This window comes from Malassezia globosa (genome assembly GCF_000181695.2).
Source record: "Malassezia globosa CBS 7966 chromosome Unknown mgl_sf_11.1, whole genome shotgun sequence".
Classification (NCBI taxonomy): Eukaryota; Fungi; Basidiomycota; class Malasseziomycetes; order Malasseziales; family Malasseziaceae; genus Malassezia; species Malassezia globosa.
Window position 1 is genome coordinate 177738 of NW_001849859.1, and position 16560 is coordinate 194297.

At 46.3% G+C, this 16560-nt stretch overlaps 7 protein-coding genes across 7 annotated transcripts; 4 read left to right on the plus strand and 3 right to left on the minus strand.

Annotated features, from left to right (window-relative positions):
• Window positions 1–354: 354 nt before the first annotated feature.
• Window positions 355–3723, plus strand: MGL_3966 (uncharacterized protein; the record flags this gene model as incomplete). The annotated part of the gene is made up of 1 exon (XM_001728920.1): window positions 355–3723. One exon carries the CDS (start codon window positions 355–357, stop codon window positions 3721–3723), a length of 3369 nt encoding a protein of 1122 aa, XP_001728972.1.
• A 48-nt stretch (window positions 3724–3771) lies between these two features.
• On the minus strand, window positions 3772–4191 carry MGL_3967 (uncharacterized protein; the record flags this gene model as incomplete). Its single annotated transcript, XM_001728921.1, has 1 exon — window positions 3772–4191. The coding sequence occupies one exon, from the start codon at window positions 4189–4191 to the stop codon at window positions 3772–3774; it is 420 nt and encodes a 139-aa protein (XP_001728973.1).
• A 1143-nt stretch (window positions 4192–5334) lies between these two features.
• Window positions 5335–6042, minus strand: MGL_3968 (uncharacterized protein; the record flags this gene model as incomplete). Its single annotated transcript, XM_001728922.1, has 1 exon — window positions 5335–6042. One exon carries the CDS (start codon window positions 6040–6042, stop codon window positions 5335–5337), a length of 708 nt encoding a protein of 235 aa, XP_001728974.1.
• An 843-nt stretch (window positions 6043–6885) lies between these two features.
• On the plus strand, window positions 6886–9108 carry MGL_3969 (uncharacterized protein; the record flags this gene model as incomplete). Its single annotated transcript, XM_001728923.1, has 1 exon — window positions 6886–9108. One exon carries the CDS (start codon window positions 6886–6888, stop codon window positions 9106–9108), a length of 2223 nt encoding a protein of 740 aa, XP_001728975.1.
• A 1005-nt stretch (window positions 9109–10113) lies between these two features.
• MGL_3970 (uncharacterized protein) lies at window positions 10114–11487 on the minus strand (the record flags this gene model as incomplete). Its single annotated transcript, XM_001728924.1, has 1 exon — window positions 10114–11487. The coding sequence occupies one exon, from the start codon at window positions 11485–11487 to the stop codon at window positions 10114–10116; it is 1374 nt and encodes a 457-aa protein (XP_001728976.1).
• Window positions 11488–12657: 1170 nt separating this feature from the next.
• Window positions 12658–13806, plus strand: MGL_3971 (uncharacterized protein; the record flags this gene model as incomplete). Its single annotated transcript, XM_001728925.1, has 1 exon — window positions 12658–13806. One exon carries the CDS (start codon window positions 12658–12660, stop codon window positions 13804–13806), a length of 1149 nt encoding a protein of 382 aa, XP_001728977.1.
• Window positions 13807–14796: 990 nt separating this feature from the next.
• On the plus strand, window positions 14797–15195 carry MGL_3972 (uncharacterized protein; the record flags this gene model as incomplete). The annotated part of the gene is made up of 1 exon (XM_001728926.1): window positions 14797–15195. The coding sequence occupies one exon, from the start codon at window positions 14797–14799 to the stop codon at window positions 15193–15195; it is 399 nt and encodes a 132-aa protein (XP_001728978.1).
• Window positions 15196–16560: the final 1365 nt, after the last annotated feature.

The following is a 16560-nucleotide window of genomic DNA, read 5'->3' on the forward strand; positions in this document are numbered from 1 at the left end:
CGCAGCATTCATTTATGCTGAGAAAACGTCATTTGGTTTGATGAAATGTCGATCGCTGCCGCATCACTTGCCGGCTGATGATTCGCTGGCGGTCGGGATACAAAAAGTGGAGGGCTATCGGTCCGCGTCACACCGAACCTACGAATTCCCTGTCTCCTGAACCCCATTGTGTGGCCAAAGAACGGAACGTGACGAGCTACGAGAGACCTGGTTTACAGATTTCGGCGATCTATTCTCGTTTGAATAAAGTAACCGGTACGTGTTGGTTCGTTTGGTAGGTTTGCTCCCAGCCGCGCGGGGAGAAATAGTCCGAGAACGCAACTTTCAGGATACTAACCTAATTAGGAGTCAAGTATGGACGTAAAAGATGCTTCTATGGGGATCGATGATCCACTTTCCGCAGAAAGCATGCTCGCAGAAAAGCCCGTGCAGCGTATCAGTGTAATGGACCACAAAACTTTTGCTGAAAAATACCTCGCCGACCTCGGACAAGAGGAAGCAGATTTCCAGGTATGTCACTGGTCTATTCCGTCGTGGCATGCACTCGACAAACGGATCACTGGTCCAGAATTCGAGTGTGGTGGTCACAGATGGCGCATATTACTTTTCCCGTTTGGCAATTCGAATGGTCAACCATACGATATGGTGTCTGTGTATTTGGATTATGCCGACAACAAAGATACGCCCGAAGGTTGGCACGCATGTGCTCAGTTTGCGTTAGTTATATCGAATCCGAATGATCCGACTTTATTTTCAACTAGTCAAGCGCATCACCGTTTCACCGCAGAAGAAATGGATTGGGGATTCACCCGCTTTAACGAATTTCGTAAGTTGGCCGTGCCTCTGGACAAGCGGACCCGACCCATTATCGAGGACGATAAGGCCGTTGTGTCAGCATACGTGCGTGTTTTAAAAGACCCAACGGGAGTGTTGTGGCACAACTTTATCAATTACGATTCCAAGAAAGAAACAGGATTTGTCGGGATTAAGAACCAGGGTGCAACATGTTATATGAATTCACTGCTCCAATCTCTTTACTTTACCAACTATTTCCGCCGTGCTGTGTATCAGATTCCAACCGAAAATGACATTCCCACCGACAGCGTGGCTTACGCGCTTCAACGTGTGTTTTATCTGCTTCAGACCAATGATGCTCCCGTTGGTACAACTGAACTGACTAAGTCATTTGGATGGAAATCCCTTGACTCTTTTTTGCAACATGATGTACAAGAGTTCAACCGCGTACTTCAAGAGAAGTTGGAAATCAAAATGAAAGGAACTGCAGCAGATGGAGCGATATCGCGTCTTTTTGTGGGTAAAATGAAAAGTTTCCTTCGCTGCGTGAATGTGAAGTATGAGTCGTCTCGTTCTGAAGACTTCTACGATATTCAGCTTAACGTCAAAGGAATGGCCAATCTGGAGCAGTCTTTCTGGAACTATATTCAAACTGAGATGCTAGAGGGAGATAATAAATACCATGCCGAAGGGTATGGCCTTCAAGATGCTGAAAAAGGAGTTGTATTTGAGCATTTTCCCCCAGTGCTTCATCTTCAGCTCAAGCGTTTCGAGTATGATATCGAAAAAGATATGATGGTCAAAATTAATGATCGACATGAATTTCCCTTATCCATTGACTTGTCACCGTTTCTGATCAAAGAAGTTCAGAACGAGCCCTGGGTATACAAGTTGCACGGAGTTCTTGTCCATTCAGGTGATTTGCATGGTGGTCATTATTTTGCTCTCATTAAACCTGAGCCTGATAGTAATTGGTTCAAATTCGATGACGATCGGGTGACTCCTGCAACACTCAAGGAGGTGTTAGAGGACAACTTTGGTGGCGAAATGATACCGATGAACGGAGCGAATCGCAATGCGCCTGCAACGGCGCCGGTTCGTGCGATGAAGCGCTTTACTAACGCATACATGCTGGTTTACATCCGCGAATCACAAATGGGGGAGATTCTCAAGCCGATCGAGCCTGTGGATGTACCAAATTACCTGAGTCAACGTGTTGATGAGGAACGTTTGCAAGTTGAGGCGCGTCGTCGTGAGCGTGAAGAACAACATTTGTATCTCACGACCAAGATTATAACTGAGGATATATTCCGCATGCATCAGGGCTTTGATCTTGTGTCATTTGATGACCGCATGGGGCGTCCTACGGATCTTCCCACATTTCGTGTACTGAAGAACGAACCGTTTGTTAGTTTCAAGGCGCGACTTGCGTCGCATTTTGAAGTGCCGGATCAACTTATGCGTCTTTGGGTCTTGGTAAATCGGCAAAACAAAACTGTTCGACCTGATGCCCTCGTTCCTGAGAATGACCCGAGTCTAACACTGGAAATGGTACGGGATCGAATGGCGTCCCGACAAAATGATTTAAGATTTTTCATGGAGTTGATCGACCCAAACAGTTTGGCTATGGTGCACTTGAACCCAAATGTGCGAGGAGATGCTATCATGATCTTTTTAAAATATTTTGATACCTCACGGCAGACTCTCTTGGGTGTATCGCGAATGTACGTTCAGCGTCACATGAAGGTCGGCGACTTGGTACCAACAATCAATGAACTTATGCGTTGGCCACCAAGCACTCAGGTTAAGCTCTTTGAGGAGATCAAGCCTGGCATGATTGAACAACTCAAATTCAAAGCAACCTTTGTTCAAAGTGAGCTGCAAGACGGTGATATTATTTGCTTCCAAATTGAACTATCAGAGAAGGATGCAAATGATTACGAGATGCAACAATTGTACTCCAACCCTGTGCAGTTCTACGACTTTCTTCAGAACCAGGTGCGCTTGCTAATTAAGCCCCGGTATGAAGATGCGCCTTGCCAGACGGAAATCGAACTTACACTCAACAAGAAAATGACGTACGACATGCTAGCAGCCAAGGTTGGCGAGCGATTGGAGAAAGATCCTCTCATGCTTCGTTTCACTGTGGCAAATGGAATCAACGGAACGCCGAAGACGGTGCTCAAGCGTGCTGCAAACCAAACAATCAACGAAATAATACAAACAAGTTATTTGCAAGGATCTGCCAGTTTGCTGTACTACGAAATTCTCAATGTGAGCATCATTGAGCTCGAGACAAAGATATCACTTAACGTAACGTGGATGGGCGCATACAACAAGGAGGATTCGCAACCGCACTCATTTTTACTGCCTAGGACGGCAACAGTACATGATCTTGTGGATCATTTAGCTAAGGAAGTTCAGCTTCGGCCAGAAGGCACGCACAAAATTCGTGTCTTTGTGTCAGCGGGACTGGGCAAGCAGCAACGTGAAATGCATCTGTTTGATACGCTCAACAGTATACCAGAAGGAATAGAGCTTTTTGCTGAAGAGATATGGCCTGGTGAACTTACACTTCATGAGGACGAAAAACTTATTCAAGTGTGCCACTTCACAAAAGACATCTCCCGCACGCATGGTGTACCATTCCGATTTGTGATAAAGCGCGGAGAACGATTTGCCGAAACGGCAAAACGCCTTCAAGTACGCCTTGATGTGCCTGATAAAGAATTTATCAAATACCGCTTCGCTTTGATCCAAATGACCCAATACAAGCAACCTACGTATTTGGAAGATGACGACATCTTGTATGAGCACAAATTCTCACAAGAAGATGTGCTTGGTATCGACCACATTGACAAGAGCGGTCGTGCCAACCGGTATAACAACGCTGGAACTCAAGACCGCGGCATCCGAATCCGTAGCTAATTTTTTTTCTGAATTTCGTTCTACGATCCAAGTGAAACAAGCGTGCAGTTAAGGCAGCCCGTCCTCTAGACCACTGGCTATTGACTTGCGCAATGGCTCGCTTATGTCAGGGTGGGTACCTACATAAGCGAGCAAGAGGGTTGTAGGAAGCGTAAATGGTGGCAAAGTACCCGATGTTGAAGCAGGTGCACTTTCCACAGTCCCAAGCTCCTTCCCGTTATATTGCAAAGAAAGCAAATATGTATTCAAGCGTGTCTTTTGAACGATTATGTCAAGAGTGTGACCACGCTGCACTTTAAAACGAGGAAAAAGTGACTTGAGCTCGGTCAAGTTTTTAGATAAAGTACCTTCGGCTTCATCTGATAGTTCATAGCTAGCCGAGGGAAGTCGAGCGTCTTTCGCACGCACGTTGATTGCACGAATGAGGCCATCACGAAGATGAGAGAAGTCAGTAGACCGAGTTGGCATGATTCGAATGGCACACGGGATACCGGCTTCAAGCCACTCACGTACTTTCTGCTCAAGATCAAGTTGGTTACCTTTAGTTTGTGATCGAGCAGCCTCCAATGCATCTTCGGCGACGTACAAGCCAGCCACATAGACATAAAATCGAAGGAAAGTCACAGTCCTAACACCCAAGCCAACCAAAGCGCATAAGCGAGCCTGAGTCGTTTAAATTTGACCCATCCGTCTTCATATAGACCGGCATATCCATGCAAGACTGTTGTTCCCTCACAACACGATCCATGGGCGCTTCGAGAGAAAGCTGCGATGCATGAAAACCGAAAAACGCCACGACCGAAGCACTGAGTGCACCAACGCGACACCAAGGTACACGAAATGAGGCAGACCTACCCGTATGAACATGGCGTGTAAGTGTTAGTGCTCGAGATGCCATAGATACGGGGGGGAATCGTGCAGCGCCTACGCGACTCATGATGGCTAACATGGTTGCATGTAGGATAGCAAGAGTTAGCCACGTGGCCCATGCGAGGAGTTTGTAAAGGGATACGCGCACTTCAATACTATCCGAACAGGAAGTCTTTCTCACATCAACCTACGCGTTTGACAGATGCCATTCACACCTGACTCAGAACTAGAATTGTGCTTTCCAGCACATTTGATCCCTGCTGAATCGAACGAGAAACTGGCTAAGTACGGTCTACACATACGTCCACTGTCATCGACGGACCACAGCCGCGGACACATCCATGTACTTGAATCATTAACGTCTGTCACAGATCCAGGTGAACAAGCATGGCGCGCACGATTCCATGAACTATCTCAAGCAAACTCTTCAGCGAGCAAATATTTTATCTGTGTGATAGTTTCTAAAGACACGGACAAGCTGGTTGCGACAGGCACTGTGTTTCTTGAACCCAAGTTTCTTCGGTCACTTGCCACCGCAGGACATATTGAAGACATTGCCGTCGATCATTCAATGCAGGGGAAGGGACTTGGAAAGATTCTCATTAACACGCTCACCTCGCTTAGTGAGCAGGCAGGTGCATACAAGACTATTCTGGACTGCAGCGATGATAACGTCCCTTTCTACAAGAAATGTGCCTACGAAGTCAAGGGCGTGGAGATGTCTAAGTACAAGTGAAACTTTCACTTGAGTAAGAATGCTTTTAATGATTTCATAAAAGGACCTGGAGCTTCAGCTTGGCACCAGTGGCCGGTATCAAGTACCTCGAGTTCCATGTTAGGAAAATACGCCTTACAAAGTGGAAGGTTGTGACGGTTGATGTACTTGCTCCGCGTGCCTTTGATAAACAATGTAGGTCCATACCATTGATACTGGGGTTGTGAGGGAACATCTGATGGTGGTGCGTATGGGAAATCACCAATTGCTTTTAGCGACTTAAGGATAGCGTCCACTGGGATGCGGAAGCGCATTGTGTCACCGTCGCGCTCCAGATTCGTTAGCAGAAATTGTCGCACAGAAAGTTCAGGCTCAATTTGCTCCAAGACTTTGTCTGCTTCGGTGCGCGATTTGATGTCCATGTTGTTGATGTCGTTCATGCACTCGGCGTAACGCATGAACTCAGGTGAAATAGGTCCTTCTGCTGGTGACATGTCCACACTCACCAAGTGGGAAAGCATCCCTTCAGGGAGCTGAGGGTCCAAGGCCATTGCTTGAGCAGCTTTGCCGCCCATAGAATGCCCGATGAGCGTAGCATTCGAAAGTTTGTGATCCGAAAAAAACTTTCGAATGTCACCAGCCATGTCAAGGTAAGACATGCTGTCTGCATGCGGAGACGAGCCATGATTGCGCAAATCAAGCGCATAAATGGGGACGCCAAAGTCTTGCGCCATCGATTTTGACAATGAGCGCCAGTTTTGCTTTGAGCCATACAGCCCGTGGCAAACAACGACTGCACTGGTTTTTTGAGCGACAGGCTTGTCGCTCGACGGAGGCCTTTGCAATTCATAAGCGAGTTCTAAGCGTAGTCGAGAGACATTAGTTGTGCTGAAGTAACGAGATAGTGTCAATGGATCAATCGGACGCGCTCGCATATATGAAACCGATTTAGACAGCATGTCGTGTAAATGCATTCAGAATCAAATAGCTTCTCAACTACGTGCGAGCCAATGTGGAGAGATAGATGGTCGAAGCACGGGATCTATCTAACATGTATAAAAGTACCCTTACTTGTTGAAGCAGACAAATTACCACGGCGGATCAATGCCGGTGCATTCACGGCACCAGCTGTGATGCTCTGCATTCTTGGCTGTGCAGCCAGTTTTACCAAACAACTTGAAGCAGTCATAGTAAGACTTTGCACACTTGAAACAAACATCGTCTTCTTTGCGAGGACTCAAAACGTTTACTTCACTTGCCATAACAAACGAAAGCAACGCAAAAAGAGCGAATAGTCCCAGAAAGCACCTCATCTCTTTGATGAATCTTGAAATAACTTGGTGGTCAACAATGATCCAGCGGTCCCGGCATTGGCATGTAATAACCAAAATGCATGGGTCCCTCGGCCGACAGGTCGACACGCTCTTGGCGCGAACGGCGCGACGGTGGTCTAAATTATTATTACAACATTTGACGTGCAGACCGGTCCTGAACGCACAAAGTTGGGTGGACAGTAAGGATCTATGCGAAAGTAACTGGAGTGCGTTGAATAGGATCAGTTCATATCAAATTGGGTCATGTCAAGGCATGATCAATGGCTCTTACACTCGCCTCAACATAAAAATGCAGTACTGAGTGAGCCTATAGGCCAATATGTGTTGCCCGCTGTGAATAGCGAAACAGCATCGTTGCTCTCAGGTTCAGGTTCATCCATCTATGCAGAGTCGATTGCAGGCGTACCTAGCATGAGTGGCACTTCACGAATGCGAGCAGCACCCGCGATTACATCTGGGCTAAAAACTGTTCACACATACACAGGAGCGAACGATACACTCTTTGTACAGTTGCAGACTCCGCCTCAGACCTCTCCTACCTTCATGGGTGGATCGAAGCAACGAGGAAATGGGGCAGTTACAGGTCGGGTGATCTTGCGTTGTACAGAGAAGCTGAAGGCGACAGAGCTTCGGCTTAAACTGAAGTGTGTCGTTGCTATTATGGCTCCTAGAGCTTCACAAGCCACGAACGGAAATAACACGAATTTTTCTGGGCTTACTCCTTCTTCGACATCCACATCATCGCGTGAGCAAGTTCTTGTGCAACTTGATCATCGCTTCTTACCATCAAACGCAAAATATAGCGCATCTAAAGATGCCGCATCAACAAATAATACGACGGGTCGATTGGACCGGAAAGGATATTATGAATGGGACTTTCGGATCGACATTCCTGAACGAGGCACCACGAAGGGCTGGCACTCCAACGAATTTCCAGGAATAGGAACCTATTATCCTTCAAGCTATGTTTTGGAAAGTGAAAAAAATAAAGTTGGCAAAAGCGAAGAATGGGCTAGTGTAAAATGGTATCTGAAGTTTACAGTGGAAAGGCCTGGTTTGTTCCGCACGAACGACCGTGTCTTGATCCCATTTATTTATCTGCCACCCCCGCCTGAAAATGTAAGCTCTCTTTTAATAAGAAGACAAGCTCTATCCTCTCAAACTCAAAATTTAGTGAGTACCATTTCGGGACCAGTAATTCTCCCAAAAAGTTTGGCTGAGCCGGCATCATCTTGGAAAACTTATTACTTTCCTTTGTCTCAGTTGGCATTAGGGCAACCTATTAAGCGTTCTTTGGTGGACAAAATGTTTGGTTCAAAGAAGCCCAAAGAAGAACGATGGGGCATTTCATTTCCTGGAAATCCCATGGCGACCTTCCCGTTACGCTCAGTGGTCCCTTTCGTACTAACTCTTGTTCACAGTGCAGGGATTCCTCTGGTTGTACATCCCTGCGTGAGCTTGATTCAGAAGGTTCAGCTTCGTGGCAGACATGTTGCTTCACATATTCAAACCATCGCGCATGCAAAAGTATTCCCATCACCTCTTAACAAGTCGGGCATGCAGCAATGGTTTGGTCATGTTCAATTCCCAAAATGGTGCAGTCCGAGCTTCGAAACAGCGTTACTGGGACTTGAGTATTACATCCAGGTCAAACCTTTAAATGCACCAGAGTCACATGTCCTTCAAACGATTCCTTTAGGTTTGTACTGTATGCCTCCACGGCTTATGCAGACTCTTCGATCGAGCACGATTACACAAAGCATGTCTCAAGCACCCTCCCGACGAGGCTCAACTGTTACGGACATCTCAAGTGGTGGTATGGCTAATTCTGGATCTACTCCTCGTCGACGAGTTCCCCCCGTCCCTTCTACCCCTAGCCCTTCCACAACGTTAATCCCCTCAGGAATGACACCAATGCCAGTGCCCCATGTACCTGCTGCCATGCCTGCCCAAGATCCACACGCTGCTGGAATGGCGGGTATTGGCCGCTCACACTTGTTGGAGGCACGTGTTGATGGGCAAACATCAGGAATGCCGCTGCCCGTTGAATCACGGCCTTCATTGCCGGCGTCAGCCCTTGCATCGCAACAAACACAGCAAGATCAGGCACTTGAGCCTACGACTACGAGAGCAAATCTACCGAACTTTGACCGTGAAGAACAATCCCGTGACACACAATCAATTTATCCGCAATTGACGGAAACTACAGGCGACACAGTCAGTGTCCAAGGCCCCCACATCAATGACGATGTATCCCTCCACGAAGGCACCCAACCAATGATACCTGATGATGCATCCAGCGATGGATTGGTTCATGATGCAGGTCCACTTACGCAAGAGCAAGAAAATGCTTGGACTATGGATATTTTGGCTAATGCAATCAATGAAGACGATGTCGCTGCCGGGTTTGATTTGCCGCCTTCGTACTTTGAGGCAACTGGAATTCTAGATCATGAAGAGTCATAGTCGCCCGAAAGTTGAAGTATTCACGTGATTACTGTGTCTGTTTTAGGCCACCGGGGGCTGCCGCTACCCATGTTTCCCTCACGCTACGTTTTCACCCCCCGAGGAGAACAGATCTTTAAGAGGTCTGCGTAGCACATTTGTTTCATGGTTTGGGATCTTTACCCCAAAGGCCACTGGTACTCGCCTATATGCTGCGTTATGCAGCCCTGCGAGTGGGAAGGTCCGCGTGCGCCTCTTTGTTCTATCTCGCAGGGAGAGACAGATGGCCGTTTGATTCGCTGACTTAGAAGCTTGTTTGTGTATGCTGCTCGTCAGTAATGCTAGAAGGGACTGGCTGTCTCTACAACTCTTGCTGGGTGAATGGCGTAGCGCCATAAGGTTGGCCTGTAACAGAAAAGGCTCTTGCGCGGTAGGTCTGAGTGGAGCTTTCCCCGATCAGTTCGCTCGGAAACACATTCAGGCAATGCAGGCGGAGATTGGAATCGGGTCTACTTGATGAGATCTGCCAGAATCCCTTCTTTGCGTGATACTTGCAAGCTGTACCTAGGACAGGATTTGAGCGGTTGTCTGAAAGTCATGGAATGACCTGGGGCAAAGAGGTCGCTTGATATTGTCAAGCTTGAGTGCAATCAGTGGCGTCTCTTATACAGAGCAAACTCGACGCGAGACTACTCTTGGAGTAAGGATCCCTTGTCATGGAATTTTCGTATTAGTATTTCTAATTTGTAACATTGTATAGTAGTGCCGGTGTGCGAGTTATAAATACTTTGGGCGGAATTTTTGCAACTGGGTAATTTTTTTATCACACAAGTTGGGGACCTATGGGCATGTACTTTTGATAGACACAGTCAGCTCATGTAGGCCCCAGTGCATGAATGTCCCTGCATTGTCGAGGTGCATAAGGTGACTATGCCAGCTTGAACGAAGAAATTGGACAAACATCAACTACGTCACATTTTGTGGAAGTTTAGTCCACAATAAGACATGAATCGTAAACAGGACCCATCAGATATGCCAGATCGCCATAATCGTGAGAAAAGTGAGGGTGATAGAAAGATGCGGAGAAAACGCGGTGACATGCGTACTTGATGATGGATCCGAAGATGGATCTGAAGTGTGTTGTGCCGAATCACTAGAATTGTTGGTATGATTTTGCTCTTCAAGAGGCGTTATGCTCAGTTTAGAGGCAACTTGAATTGAGTAATTATCCATGTTAGGTATATTCCTAGCGATTATGTCACCGGATACAAATTCTTGGAAGCTAGGGTATGTAGGGGCATTTTCAACATAAGGATGTGAATTGTTCATGCAAACGTGGACAGGAACAATATGTTCAAATGCAGACTCGATCTTCGGATACATCCTCATGAATTCATGCATGGTAGCCCGGCTAAGCTCGTGAGTGAGAACGATATTACCGCTGGAGCTAGAATTGGAATTCGCGTCTTTATTTATGATACTCTCGTAGTTAGAGTTGATCTTTTCCTTAGAAGCATCACCGTCTGGTTCGACGTTCCAGTCGTCAGTATCTCTACTCCATATAATCGTTCGAAGACCAAGCTGATCTGCAATCGCACGGACACGGTCATCGACGTCTCCAAAAGGAGGCCGCCAGCAACGAACAGTGACGCCAAGTACATCTTTGAGAATGCGTATAGTATAGTATAGTTCAGCAAAAACTTGTTCATCATCAAGTGTGGTCATATAATGATGCGACCATGTGTGGACGCAAACCTCATGACCATCCGTGATGGCCCGCTGCGCTTGCAGAGGATAATTCAAAACATTTGAGCCGATATAGAACATAGTAGCACGAAGATTTTTGCTCTGCAGAAAGTCATAAAATTCATTGTGACCACAATCTGGTCCATCATCAAATGTGAGGCCCCAAGTCTCGGGTTCAGGACAAAACGTGATATCTTCCGTCACGTTGATTTTTGGTTTAGTGCACATGGTAGCACTCCACCAACAATCAGGATCAGCTGAATCGCTGTATTGATGTGACTCGTGCTTCGAAATGGCCATATGATGTTTCACACCCTGCTTTTGCTCCACGTTAGAGGGTATTGTGTTGGAGGACTTTATTTTTGCCCAAAGCTCTTTGGCGTCCTCATCATGATCTTGGATAGAGGCAATCTTGTTGTCTTTCGGATAAGCTTTCCGTAGTTTCCCCGATACTGGGAGGTCCTCGACTCGGCATTGCTTCTTGAAGCTAGTGACGTTCGCAAGTTGTGACTCATTCGCAAAATGTGCGCGCTTATTTTGACTTATGACAGAAAGCGAAGTGTTCCCCAGACTCAGTCCCCTTCCGATGTGAGCATGAATGCAGGTGAAAGAGATGAGGAAGATCCACCCTAGTGCGGCTGGCCACATCCTCATCGATTTCCTATGTTCCTGAATGAGTTGTGTGCATTTCAATGCGATCAAGACTAATTTCTTAAGTATCGCGCCAAATTTTGGCTTAGAAATATTCGGCGTCACGGATAAACTAAAATGTTTGATGTAATTTCGAAAATACCTTACATACTAGCTGGGCCCTGTGGCGACCGTTCTGATATGTCTCGTACTAACCGAGATGTCAGGTTTGCTCGCAGAAACCAATCAAATATGACTTATTGCTTCGCATTTAGCTGTAGTATGATTTTGGCGTCCTCATTAACGAGTCACCAAGGCGCATCTTGCATTGAGTCGGAAATAAAAAAGAATCTAACCAATCGCAAGGGGTAATGGTTTTAAAGGCTTACAAAAGGTCGTAAAAAAGTTAGGCGCATGCAAGATAGCAACGTATTGGATACGAACAATGTACTGGCGTGGATGGCTGATCCCGAGAGCAATCATATGAATTCGAGTCACTCATGTCACATGAGGACCAAACTATTGGAAATGGCTTAAAGATTGAGTTGAGTAAGTTAACGATGAAAGAACTCTTGCGAGTTTTATGCTCAGCATGAATAGTGGCTAGCTGAATCGAAAAGGTGACTAACATGAACGATCAACTTGTATAGGAACCAAGAGCATTAGGCATAGCTAAACTTTGGCAAACCTTTGTAGGATATAGACAATTTCACTGAATAAACTTGAATAATGAGGTACTTTTCGGTCCAACAGTCTAAGTTAGAATGGGTTTGTAACGGATGAGGATTTAGAAACCATATTTTCAGTCATTAGCGTCATACATTAGACAGATATATTCTAGAAGTTCAAAATGACTATAGCACATTTAGGCTCAATACCTTATTCTGTCAATCTATTGCGTCTTTGTGTGATTTCATCCAAGCTCAACGCTATATGACGTGCGAGGTTGCTAATACTCTTAAGACTTGCTGCATGTGGAGGAGGTCTTGAGGGGAAGTGAATTTATGTGACGTGATAATGAGGTGTTTGTGGAGATCCTTGCACGACATGAATGGTGGTGATTGCGCACTCAAAAAGATGAGGATGAACGCCATACAAATTGAAAATAACAACTAATATGCGTAAGAATCTAAGTATAAATGGAGTGGAACTTGCCGTTCGATGCTGCAACCTCAGTCGCCCAGTTCATTCAAGATGGCACCAGTTGCTGCACTTGCTCCCGCTGTTCCGCCCGCTTTGACCACATGCAAAAGCATATCTGCAAGCCCGTCTATCGCTTCTCTGGTTAGAAATACTAAATCTTCAATTGCTTCACGCCAACCACTTCAAGTTTCAGGACTGTTAGACAGTCTATATGAGTTTGACGAGTTGACGCCTGGACTTGGACGATTGTATCCAACAATTCAGCTTAGGGACCTGATATATCATGAAAAGGCTGATGAGCTGATCCGAGACTTGGCTATAATCATTTCCCGACGAGGTGTTGTGTTCTTCAAAAATCAAGAATTATCTGCAGACGAGCAAAAGTTCGTGACCGATCGTCTCGGTCATCTGACGGGCAAACCGGCCACCTCGGGGCTTCACATTCACCCCGTATACAACGCTGAACGGGTAGGAAAAGATCAGGTTGTGGATGAAAAGGGTACTCAAAACAAGGATAATGAAATTAGTGTGATATCGAGCAATCTACATCGATCATTGGACGTTGAGCCTCGTTCGGGTGCAGACGAATGGCACAGCGATATTGCCTTTGAGCCAGTTCCAGCTGATTATACTTCTTTGAAAGTTCACACACTCCCACAGACCGGTGGTGATACCATGTGGGCAAGTGGGTATGAAGTGTACGATCTCTTGTCACAACCATTTAGGAACATGTTCGAGAAATTGAAAGGCTTTTACTATCCACCGGAGTTTATTAACTCGGCTGCACGGCATGGCTATGCACTTTATCCAGGGCCGCGTGGAGCAGCCGAAAATGTGGACACACACCTAACTGCGGAACATCCCTTGATTAGGACAAATCCGGTGACGGGTTGGAAGTCTGTATTTGGCATTGGGCACCATTTCAATCGCATTCTTGGTGTATCTCTTGACGAAAGTGACATGCTTAAGAGATATATTCGAGACCTAGTGACACAAAACCACTCAACACAGCTTCGGTATCGATGGGGCAAGAACGATTTGGCCATTTGGGACAACCGATCAACGTATCATGCTGCAACGCCGGATTACTTTGATTTGGGTCCTCGCTCGGGGATCCGGGCTGTATCTTGCGGAGAACGGCCATTCTTCGACCCTGCTAGCCGTTCGCGGCGTGAAGAGTTGAAAGGAAAACTTGTATAAAGATCCGTGGGCATCGCGTATACATACGCCAGTTGGTCATTCATGTAAATTCATGATAGGAGCTTCATCCCAATGTTGATTAGAAACCCCTGCTCTGCCAAATTTGAGTTTTAGTCACAGACAATTTTTCGCCCAGTCTTGGTACATCATAGCTTAAACACATTCGGCGGCATTCATGGCTCGACATAAATCCAAGCTATAATCGGAGGATATGGCGTGAAGACGCTCTTTCCAGAAGCACCATCTTTCTTTCGATAATCCCGGCCTTCCATTCCACTTTTCGCCGGAGCGACACAACGGAGAGGACTCAAGCCTTGGATCGCCGTTGTTATATAGTTGGTTACCAACGATTTCGACCCAAGCTAACAACGCACGCAGCCGGGTATCAACGGCATCAGGCATTTCTTCTTGTTCCAATACGCCACGAAACAAAATTACTGCATAAGCAAGCGTGTCGGCCAAGTGCTCTCGAGCGCACAACGCGTATATCCGGCAAATATTGATAAACTGGTCCGGCTTGGTCATGTCGTCATACACTGTCTGCGTCAGACCGAGCCCACATGCAAACGTACGTTCAAAAGTCTCTCGCAAAGACCTATTAAAATGTGGAAGATCCTCCCATAGCTTCGCACCATCAATCATGCCTACATGATGTTTCTGCAAAGCACGTGCTAGTTCAATCAGACGTTCATGACTATTGCTGTGATACGCAGCACAATCGAACCACTTGTTCCAAAATTCGAATGGATCTTCGGTCGCATCTCGGATCTGGATTGCAGCCTCATTCACACTGCCGCCTTGAATCAGCTGCTGCAAGGTCGTGTCCATGTGGTGAAAAGGCAAGCCTCACCATTCGCAATCATCCCTACTTGGACACATGCGGGGTTGTCCACGTGCGCACGTGCGCCTGGCCTCGCAGCTCCTGAAAGAAATCATGCAGGTATAAGGCAGAACAACCAGGACAAGGTAAGGAACTTCCTCTTCCATAACATGAAGTGTGTGGTGTTGTTATCCCTGGCTTTTGCTGGAATTTCGCTGGCAACGCCAGTTTATCGCCGCAGTGGGGTTGCGCACTGTGGCGTGAACACTGGAGGCGACATCAACGTAAGCTCGGCAGCTGAGCAAGCACGAAACGCGCCAACCGATGACCATGGACGCAGCTATCCGCACCAATTCAAGAACTACGAAGGCCTACCAATGTCGAACGCTTGCAGCGGTGCATCCATGATGCTGGAACTGCCTGTATTTGCTGACGGGCACGCGTACAACATTGCGCACGGTGAGAAGCCTGGTGCCGCCCGGGTGATTTATTCGGCCGATGATCATTCACTTTGTGCTATCGTTGCCCACGATAGCAATGACTCGAACTTCCATCTGTGCTCTTACTAATTGCAATACGAATGACTCGACAAGTTTATGGGTATATAGGCTATGTATACTTTATCTAGAGTTTCGAGTTGAAATCCTTGTGCACACTTGAGGACTAGATTACTTTCAAATCTTTCCGTTCATGAGGGAGCCCAAGACCGAAGTGATATTGTTGGAACCAATTTCGGGTGCAATGATCAGAAAAGGATTTGCAGGAAAAGAAGAGGTCTTATTCATTGATGGGAAAATCCTGACCAAGTCTCACATTGAAAACGATAGGCAGTCAAGGAACTGCGCAAACGATATTGGTCTAAAACGGCGCACGGAATGGTACTTTATGCGGAAAAAAGACGATATGTGGTGTTATGCAGCATCTGGACTTGACGAAGACGTTGCATTATATGTTGAAAAAGCATTGTATCATAATACTGGCAAGGCAACAAGAACAAAAAAAGGGAATGTTATTGTGTGCGTTGGAAAATTAACCAATATGACGCCACGTTACAAGCGAACATATTATACAGCATATTATACAACAAAAGCTTCCTATGACTTTCCAGCTATGCGGCTTAATAACGGTATGGTCAAATGCAAACTTTCTCCATACATAACGATATATAACTTTATGCACAAGCGGTTTTCAAGAGAGATTGTTGAACAAGACCTGGCTAAGTATTTTCCCCTCCTGGTAAGTGGCGGTTGCCTTGTCGAGATGACATTGTGTTACTACTACAAACCTGGGATGAGACTAGTGGACTTGCATTCTTGGACGTAATCCTTTTACGCAGGAATTACCACAAAATCGAACTTGAACCTGAACCTGGGGTCTCAAAATTCATTCCGGGGTGGAGCTAATTTTCGAACATGTCGTTAGTCAGGAATGTAAATGCGAAAGCACGACCGCCGTGCGGCTTAAAGCCGTATCCAATATTCGCCGGAACAATTTCGCACGTGCATCGTACGCAGGTCGGTGCCACAGTACACATTGTGATGGAAACTTACTGTCATTATATGATCAGATATCATCGTCTTGAAGCCACATATCCGTTACGAGTAGTATATGCTGGTATCTGATTTGTCCCTACAATCTTGAATATGGAAACGTTGACAAAATATCAGGTCAGCTTGTGCAGCGATTCAAAAGGACGCCTACTCAGGATTGAGTATTTTAGATTCATGCGTCGCTCGGCATATATGCGCGGGGTGCAACGTGCTACCACGTGAACAGAGCACGGGATACAACGCTGCAGAATTTCGAGCGAGCTAAAGACCCTGCATGGGCCGATATTGCAACCCTACATTGTATTGGCATGCCTGATTCGTAGATTGATATAATCGAACCGTAAGCAGAGCCCCCATAGCTTAGTATCATTGAAAGCAAGAAAC